General features: G+C 32.8%; 1 protein-coding gene across 1 annotated transcript; it reads right to left on the bottom strand.

Moving 5' to 3' along the window:
• Nucleotides 1-763: 763 nt before the first annotated feature.
• Nucleotides 764-6,639, bottom strand: LOC102618972 (aldo-keto reductase family 4 member C10). The gene is made up of 3 exons (XM_006470841.2): nucleotides 5,752-6,639; nucleotides 3,776-4,030; nucleotides 764-1,173 (listed from the first exon to the last, which is right to left on the bottom strand). Exons 1-3 carry the CDS (start codon nucleotides 6,325-6,327, stop codon nucleotides 907-909), a joined length of 1,098 nt encoding a protein of 365 aa, XP_006470904.1. The 5' UTR covers nucleotides 6,328-6,639; the 3' UTR covers nucleotides 764-906.
• Nucleotides 6,640-10,299: the final 3,660 nt, after the last annotated feature.

Raw genomic sequence — 10,299 nt, 5'->3', positions numbered from 1 at the left:
GTGGTACTGACATGATGTGTCAGAATAACTTTGGTGGGAAAAATGATAATATCCCTTTTAAAATTAAAATATAAAAAAATTACGCACTCTTTAATGTATTAAATTTATAATTTTAACCTTTTAACTCTGAATGAAGATTAAAATAATACGGATATCCACACAACTGCATCATTTAAATCTTGGAAAATCATTTTATGGATTTAACGAATATTTTTCTTCATCACAAGGGAAGGATGGATAACAAAATACAACACTTGAGTGGCCTGCATTAGTTTGTGGTGGAGAGAGCATCTTGAAAAAAGTTTCCCACTAAAAACTGTTCTTCAGTAGGAGCAGATAATAGTGCAAAAGCCACAACGAAAAACAGCAACCGGGTTGCTTAAATTAGGCTTCTAAATGATTGATGGCATTGGCACCATAACTTATAATATTAATCATACATCACCAAACCACTCGATGCCTCCACCCACCCACCAATTCTAAAATACATATTGCAATAATTACAACTAGATTTGTTTATGCTGTGTTAGTGTTACCCCAATTCTGTCTCTGTAGCTTTAAGCTAAAATTCTTTGGTACATCAAAATATAAAAACTGCGAAATCAACAAAAATTAGACTAAATAGCAGGATTAAATGATGAAGAAACAGTGTACATGTATATATATATATATATATATCCATGGAAGTTGCACAGGTGATTCAAGGAACAAGCGGTAATTTGTTGAAGATAGGACTAGCAAGCTAGGAACAAACATATGCCAATTCAATCAATAACCCATCTTTGACCATTCTATTCAGCATCCACAGAACCAAATCTTACAACAATGGGTATTTGACAAACTGTAATTTGATGACATCTTTGGGGGAGAAAAAAAAAAAGAAGACACATTATCTCAAGAAAAAAATCAGGCATTGGACTCCACATCATCTTCCATCTCCCGCACAGATTGAAGGGGACCGCTACCAAATGTGAAGCCACTGTCTGAGGCTGACAGCTTATTCAAAGGCTCGTTTCCAAATAAACATACCTGCGGTTCAATCTGGTTCAAGCGGTTCCACTCATCGTCTGACAGAGACCAACTGAAAATGTCTATGTTTTTCCTTATCCGATCAGGCTTCAAGCTGCAAGGTAGGACACTTGTACCCCTTTGCAGTCCCCAGCGTAGAATAACCTGTGTTTAAAAATATCAAAACACAAGGCGAACAGAAACATACACAAAAGGCTGTTCAGTTCCTATTTGTTGTCCACTAACTCAAAGCACAGAGGATTTGTTTTTGTTTCTGTTTTTAATTTTTCTCAAACCAGCTGGTAATTTCAACATAAACCATGACAAAGCAGTCACCCCTAAACCTGAAGTTGTACGTTCCCAAATATCATCCAACCTATAATCTCATGAAGGGGATTCCCCCTTTAAAAGCTAGAACCCATTAGTGATTTCATTACATGGCTTGGCCATAGCAAACACAAAATTGCAAAGCAGAAAATATGAAAACTTTGGAACTATCAAATTCCCCTTTTATTTCTATTACTAACGTACAAGAAATAAGACCAGAAATTTTGGACAGAGAAAATAGATTTTTTTCCCCCTAAAATCAATAGAAGCTAGTATATGAAGTTCATCTAATTTTGTAGTTCAGAAGACCATAAAAATAAATGAAATACATATATACTGGCCTACAGAGTAACCTTAAGACCAAACTAAAAGAAATTTGACAATAATTTATATAGCTGAACCCTGGAAGAATTAAAAGGGGCAAAGATGAGCTGCTGCATTTACAATTCAAAAAAAACATTCACACTGACCTCTGTAAAAAACTACGAAAATGTTTTAGCATCACCAGACACAACACAGAAGTGAAGAGGAACTCACTGGAAAATCATTGAATCTCACACTCCCATGGACATGCAGCCTATAAACTTATCAACAAGAAGTTCCAAAAAGGCTCCAAACCTACTAACTGGGGTCAAAAAGTTCCTTTTTTTGAACTCAGATTCAGATTGATTTGATAAAACTTAGCAAATGAGCTTTACTGCAGATAGCCAGTATTTACTTTCACATTTCCATTGGGCAATTACATAAAAACCAGCTCAAAAACAGCGAGAACCTCTTCATAAGGAGGTTTACTAATTCAATCAGCAATATTTTGTTTGAGTCAGTTTCTTATGTGTGCATGTTGGTGAAAAGGAGCCTTGGTGGTTCTAAAGAAAATGCGGAACTAGAAAACAAAAGATGTATCTCCAAACTGCAGGGACAAAGATACCGGGAATTTTTCAGACCAAAGGCAGATTAATTCTGTGCATCAGCTATAACAAATACTGATCTTTTCATCACTACAGCAATGTCCATGAAAATCCAGCTTATCAATTATGGTATCAGGCAACAGCTTCTGTTTTCTTCAATGGCTTTAATGAGGACAATAGCTTGGAAGCTATAAATGCTATTCTAACAAGGAAGCCATTTTATATCCATGGTCATTGGACATTCAGTTGGGGCCCTACTTTCACTTAACGCTTCTTCACAAATGATATCTTTAAAAAATAAAATATCTTACAAAATGGAATTCTAGAAAATGAAGAATAAGTTTATGATTGCAATTGGAAGAACACTAATTGCAAAATGTGGCACTAAGGGAGATGAGAAAGAGGCTGAAGTTGCCCAGGCACACCAATAAGGTCATAAACAAGGATGGCCAGGTCCTGGAGTGTTGTTCTTTTACCCCCGGCTAGTAAATGTATTGCAAGTTCTTGCCAATCAATTATAGGAGCTTTAGTATTTCAGTTAATCTCTGTTTTGCAGGCAACGAGCTAGTACATATTAGTACTATGATTGGTTTATTCCATTTTCCTAATAGTCAATTCTTAGAATTGAGAGCAATGGAACTGGAAACACATTGAATCATTTCTAAAAGCAACAGGGAGAATGCAATTTTTTGAAAGTGTTATCCAAGATAAAAGATGACACACTTAGCTGCAATTTTGCAAATGCTAGTATTCATGTTGATAAGTTTCAACCTAAAGCCGTACTGGCCTTACAATTTCATTATTACTTAAATGCTTTTAACTTGCATAGAAGTTTCAATTTGTGGGGTATCTTTGATCTAGTTTTAATGTAAACACTCCCCAATGAGGATATCCACAGCACTCAAAAGTTCCTCTCCCTCTTTCTCTCTGTGAATGCAGATGCCACTCATTCACTCCTAGGAGAGCACAGAGGGAAGGAATTATTTCAAGCAAGGATATTAAGATCTCAAACCTGAGAATGATTCATTTAAATACTACATGAGGTAGAAAGTTACGAAAAAAACAAGTGCAGCATGAAATTGTAAAACCCAAAGAAGATGCATGTTATACGATATAGCCCTCGTCTGTAGTCCAACTACTCATCAAACTAGCTTCAAATTTGAGGGAAGAATCGGAGAACAAGATAGCTTTCTCTCACTTATAAAACAAGGATAATGCAGCATTATGCTTGGCGAGGGGTTGTGAGATTTGAGGGGATGGGAGAAAATGATAGCTTTCTGACATTTATATGCATGAGGATAATGCTGCAATAAGCTTTTGCTATCATTGAAGGAGAATAAAACACTCACTTCATTGGGACTTGCAAATATTCACTTAAATCAAAAGATATTTAATGAACGGACAAGAATGTGCCAGTGTGTGCGCGTGTGTAGGCCACACCATATCAAATGGCAGACAATTGGAATTCATAAATGTGGTCAACATAACATATCTAGTAAGACAGATGCCACATGAGATAAAAGCTAAGATACCTGCTCAGGTGTTTTCTTGTGCTTATCTGCTATCTCTGAAACGACCGATAATTTCAGCATTGGCCCATGCACCGATCTTGACCTTCTAAATGATATGCGTGGAGTTCCAGTTTCATCTTCCCCGCCTGATCCACTGTCAGATGTTCCAGGACTTGAAGTAGGTACACCTAAAGGTGTGTGAGCAGATACATGGATACCTTTAGATTGACAGAATTTTACTAGTTCATCCTGCCTCCAAAAAGGATGCAACTCCACCTATGAAAAGCTCATCATAAATCAATTTTAAACCTCAAAATTTATGGACAAGTTCTGATGAATTAAATCGTATAGATTGATGAAAGCAAAAACTATCAACTATAGACCAATCCTTAAATAAGAGTAAAAAGAAAACTACAGATATAACAATGACAAAGTTAGAAGCAGCAAGAGGTTCAATTGTTGAAATATGAAATGATTTTATTAAAATAATTTTAAACCTATAGTTAATGATATTTAAGTTAAATTAAAAAAAAAAAGGAAATACCTATCAGAGGAAAAAATTCAGTAAATCTGGAAGCTTAAGCCTCAAAATAATCATTATTATTTCCTCTGATAGGTATTTCCTTTTTTTTTTTAATGGTATGCAACAAGTAATTTAACTATACCAACCTTTTACAATCATTATTATTTACGGTGATAGATAGGACAATATTTTATTTAGCATATGGCCAGGCAACTTCACTATCAACTGCAGAACTACTGCTTACAGATGATAGATTCAATTGTGAATACTATTATTTTTACCCGATGGCTAGGGTGAAACAGAATAGTGACAGATCATTACAGCAAACAAGTAACAACACAATTGGTTAGATCAAGGCATGGAGCCTGGCACTTGCATGTCAGCAATTTGATACTTTGGCATATTCATTTGAGGAATTCTCAGATATCACTCGTTTTTTTCAATGTGTTGAATTAGATATATCCTCTTTTAAGTATGCTTTTGTGCCATTTTACGAACCATTAAATTGATTTTAGGAATGTTGAAACACTAGATGTTTCTTCTCTGCTACTTTTCTTCTATCTCATCTTTGTTATTTTCTTGCTCCCTCTTTGCTCTCCTTTTTCTCTCTTCCATCCACTTTTGATTTGGTTCCTTCTATCTATGTGCTCTCACTTCCTTTGGTTATGGGTTTCTAATTCTATCATTCTTCGGTACCCATCTATGTATCATTCTCTTGACTCCTATAACTTATCTTTCAATTCTGCTGAAGTTCCCCTTTCCTCTTTTTCCATTCATATTTTTCTATCTATATTCTTTTACTCCTTCCAGAACCTTTTTATATCAAATCTGTGCCAAAATTTGAAATATGCACTTCATAGCTTCAATATAGAATGCCACAGAGATTGTTGCATCTAAACTTCATATGCCTGGTAAAGAGCAAAAGATCGTACAAAATCAAAAGTAAAAGGATATGTGATGATGCTTTTATTTTATAGGGAAAAGTCAAAGAATAAGACTTATTTCAATGATTAAAAACCCCGTACCTAAAAGAACCAGCTGCCCACTGGACTACGAAGACAACAATGTGAGCAGATACAACTCCTATAAAACTTTCGTTTATAAATCTGAAGATGACAAAAGGAAAAACTCTAGATTCAAGTTGATCCAAAAAAAAAAAGAGAATAGATGCAGATTCACTTCCAAGTGATTGAGCTTTCGACGCTATCACACTCTAACGACTTTGAAATTGCTTTATCAGTCCAGAAAAGGATAGATCTCATGCACTGAAGCAGAAAGAAGATTGTATTCACGAAATTTTCATGTTAAATATTCCTATATTAAGCAGCCAAAAGGTTTTCAATATCTAGCCTGAAGATGACCAATATACAAAATAAATCCATCTAATAATGTAAAACTAGATTAGATCCCTACGCCATGATTAAGAATTGAAAAACTAGGAAACTGAATGAGAATGAGTAATATAGAAGCTAACCTGATTCACCGCAGGCATAATTTTGGCAAATTTAAGCAACTCTTTGATCTGTGAAACCCCAAAATTACTGACACCAATAGCTCTGACCAATCCCGAGTCCACGAGACCTTCCATGGCTTTCCATGCTTTCTTCAAGCGATTTAAAAACTGCCTACGCTCACTCCCGGACTTAGAAGGAGGATCAGTAGCATCCCCAAAACCAGAAGCAGAGCACTCAGGCCAATGCATTAAATAGAGATCCAAATATGAAACTCCAAGATTCTTAAGAGACACTCTGACGTAATTTTCAATCTTATTGATTGAATTCATACTACAATAGAGAGTTGAGGTCAGGAACACATCCTCTCTCTTGAGAGATCCTTTGAAAGCTTCATCAAGTGCTTCCCCAACTTCAATCTCATTCCCATAAAGATGAGCACAATCTATATTACGGTAACCCACTGACAATGCTGTTTTCACAGCCTCAACACAAAGCTCTCCCCCAGTTTGCCATGTTCCCAATCCAATGGCTGGAATTTTAGCTCCTGTGTTCAACACAAAGTAACTACTCCCTGGACTAGCAAATCTCCCTTTCATTTCCCAAATGAACAAAAAGAAAAAAAGATCAAAAACACAGATACCAAATCAAACCAAAAATCACAAAACCCAGACGAGAGTTTGCATTTTTTTTTTCACTTCAAAGCTTTTGACAGTATTAAAAAGTGCAGGCCAAGTGTTTGTCAACTTGACTCAATGAACTCCAGCAGACAAATGAAGATTCAATCATCTTCCCGACTTAAAACCCACAGACGCATTAGTCCCACACGAAACTGAAAAACAACAAAAATAGAATTAAAAAAATATTTTTTTGACTAAACCCAACCAACCAATCAAAGAATTACTTTTCACGTTTTGTATGTAATTTGTATGCAAAGAGAGAAAATGCAGGGGTCGCAGTCAACAGAGGCAACTCTCTCGTCAGCAGACAAAACTAAAGCTTTTACGCTGAGCTGTACCATCAAAATTTCAATCTTGTTTCATTCCCAAATTGCCAAATTCGTCAATTTAATTAATTAATTAATTATACACAATCAATCTTTTTGTTTATTATTTGTTTAATGATATCCTTTATTTATTTATTTATTTATTTATTTATTTGTTCCTCTTCGCCAGCCAGCGACATTGTAACGGTCGTTCAACTTTATAACGCGTTAATTTAAATGGTTTAGTTTTAACAAATAAGGTGGCGTTTATTTTGATTTAAAAACCAAAAAAAAAAAAAAACAAAAAGACTTATTCATTTTGTAAGGGTAATTCTGTCTTTTTAATGAATTATTAATGTAAATTACGTACGTTGATTGTAAAATTGAACAAATTTAAGATTGTGTAACAGTTTTTATGACTGGGTAACTTTTTTGGTGGATGGTTGATCATTTCTTTAAAAAAATTAATAACAATAATGACAATAAGATGACATTTGAGATATAACAAATATAACTATTTTTGTCGTATTTGAATTCGACTCAATTTGTAAAAAAAGGCGGTTGAGAAAAGAATTTTTTCAGTTAGAAAAAAAGACGTACAAATATATTTTATCAATAACTATGCTTAAGGGGGCTGATCATCACTTTCTTGGTTGAGTTATAAATAATTTTTCGTGTGATTTAGGGATCACGATTTTTCTTCTGATCTGATAATGTACTCAACAAATAATTTAATGGATGATTAATAATTAATAAATAAAAAATAAGAAGAAGATAAATCTTATTCATACACTATTATTAAAATACACATGATAAATATTTTTAAAAGTCAAATCATAAAAGAATCTTATTCCCTCATTCATGAGGTTTTGGATTACACTTTGAAAATTCAAAATAAGAGATTTGGATAGACTTCGGAGCATAAATATCAACGTATTGTGTAGAGTTAGATTATTGATAGTTAAATTTGTTTTGTGTCTAAAAGATTGTCAAACTATTAAGCAAACATTTATTTCGATTTCGTTGAAGTTTCAAGCGTGGAATTTGCAACAAACACATAATTCTGAATATTAAAAAAAAAAATTGTATTATTTTAGATGTCTTTATGCTTTTCCTTTAAGACAACAACCACCAAAGAAAAAATATTAATAATACATAATTGATTCTACAATAAAGCAATAAAAGAAAATTATTAAAGCATCATTTGATTACAAAAATGAACCATACCCCATCCTTTAACTCCAAAAATTAGACAGAAAAATATTTATCATCTTACAAATATATTTATAACAATTCTATTAAATTCAGCTAACAATATATACTAAATAATTACTAATCACATAAAAACTTGATATTTGACAATGCTTGCACAACAAAACTAATTTTAGTGAAAATTAGTTGGAAAGTGTTGTTGAAAATTTGTCATTGTAATCTACAATTTATTACAATTTAAGGTACTTGAAATCAATATGCTTGTATTATAGCGTAGAAGTTAACTATGTAGCTCAAGAATTTAACTCTCTTTAACGTCATGAAGATATTTTAAGAAGATATTTTAAGGATGGTAGAAATTTCCACGAGAACGAGTCCTGAGGATTTTATCTATTCAAGGAGAGTTTAAGGATAAATTTATAACTAATTTTTTATTCGATGAAGGAATTTTTTTATCTAATTTTTTGTTTGGCGAAGAGACGGGGGTGAGGTGGAATTCCTATCCCTTCCCCATATTTGCATTCTAGAATTATTAGTAAATACATAATAAAATTTAAATTGTAAAATATTAAATATTGATGCAAATAACAATTATCAAAATATTTATACAAATAATATAAATATTAGTTAATATAGAGACTTTGATTAATTTAGACTTAGCCATAGCCTCAGTCCCACAACCTCACAAGCGCGCAATTCACAAATTAGACCCTAAATTACTCTCTCACAATCTCATTTGTCTTTTCCTCATCTCGCCATAACCTAGTACCATCTCGTGTCCTCATCTCATTTATTTATCTATATCAATTTCATTTTATTTCATTATTGATATAAAAGTATTTTTTTTCTTTTTGTTATAGGATAATTATTCTAATGATTTGTATTTTGTAGTGTGACTTTTGTAATATATTAATGTTAATATAAGATATATTGCTAAATTTTATTTATTTTTTCTTTCATATGATTAAATCAAGTGTGGAAACTAAAAACGTATCAATTATTTGAGGATTAGGGACCTTGAGGAATCCTCTATCATTATTTGGAAATCTTCATCTCCTCCTCTCAAGTAATTTTGATAGGGACAAAGAAAAAATGTGGACATATGTAAAATATCAGAGATAGATATGAGGATGTCAATCCTCTCCCTTCTCTGTTGCTATCCCTAAGATATATGTCTTCATTTAATATAGTTTTATTAGTTTTTTTGTCCAATTTGGTCCCCAATTATTTTTCATTTAATACTTTTAAAAAACAATTAAAAAAATCTCAATAGAGGTTACAACCAATGCCCCCAATAATTTAGGGGCAATGGCCCACAATATGCCGGGGTCGTGAGTTTTGATCTCTAAATCTGTTGCATGTTCTTTGTATATTTAATTGAGTGCAAATCTCTATCATGCCAGAACAGCACATCAGTCCAGTAAGTACAACAATTTTTCATTTTTCAAGTTGATCCAATTTTGTTTCAAAGTCAGTAATTTTATCATTTTAAGCATTTACTTAAAATTTGATGCTTTTATGTCAACCACTCGGAGATAAAATTCTCCAAACTCCAAAGTAACTACTAGAGATTCTCTGATGAAGATCCATCCGGGCCAATAACATGCTTGTGGGGACAGAGGCAGGATCCACCCATGCAACTCTCAAAATTCGTTGGCTTTAAGCATCATTGTTTGTATTCTGTACGAGTATAAAATTGTCTAAACAAAACATGGACCACTAAAGTAGTAAAGTAACTGGACTTCTGAAATCTCTATTTCAAGTGAAGTCACATTCCATCCAAGTGTCTGATAAATTTTTGAATACATCATAGTTAATTATACAGTAACTAAATGATAACACAATATTTTTAAATAAATAAAAATTAGATTAAATTTATTTACACGTTATATATTCATTAATTGATTGTATTATCTCTAATGTATTATATAATTTCTCATGACATTACATCCATTTCAAAATTTTGAAAATTCTATTCAAAGTGATGTGACGCTCCCTCCACTGACATGCTGTCAAATTGACATAAATGAGATACTCATCTTTTTTATGTATCAAGTTCAATGGAGCTAAGTGTTGAAAAAATAGCATATTAGTATGTTATTTTAAGGACACATTTTGAGGGGGATCTGTTAACCTATATGGGTATAAATATTGATTTTGATGATAACAAACCACATGTATTTTAAAAGCTTTGATAATGTTTTTAAAGTTTCGGATTTGGACTTATTTGAAATTATTTAAATAGTTTTGGGGTCATTATATAATTTCACAAAGTTTGGGCAAAGTCATAATTTCAGAAAGTTTGGGGTTAACGAAGAATTATTTAGAAATTCTGAAATTGGACTTATTTACAAAGTTTCATAACGTTTTGGGC

Source organism: Citrus sinensis, chromosome 8 (genome assembly GCF_022201045.2).
Source record: "Citrus sinensis cultivar Valencia sweet orange chromosome 8, DVS_A1.0, whole genome shotgun sequence".
NCBI lineage: Eukaryota > Viridiplantae > Streptophyta > Magnoliopsida > Sapindales > Rutaceae > Citrus > Citrus sinensis.
This window is presented reverse-complemented; position numbering and strand designations above follow the sequence as displayed.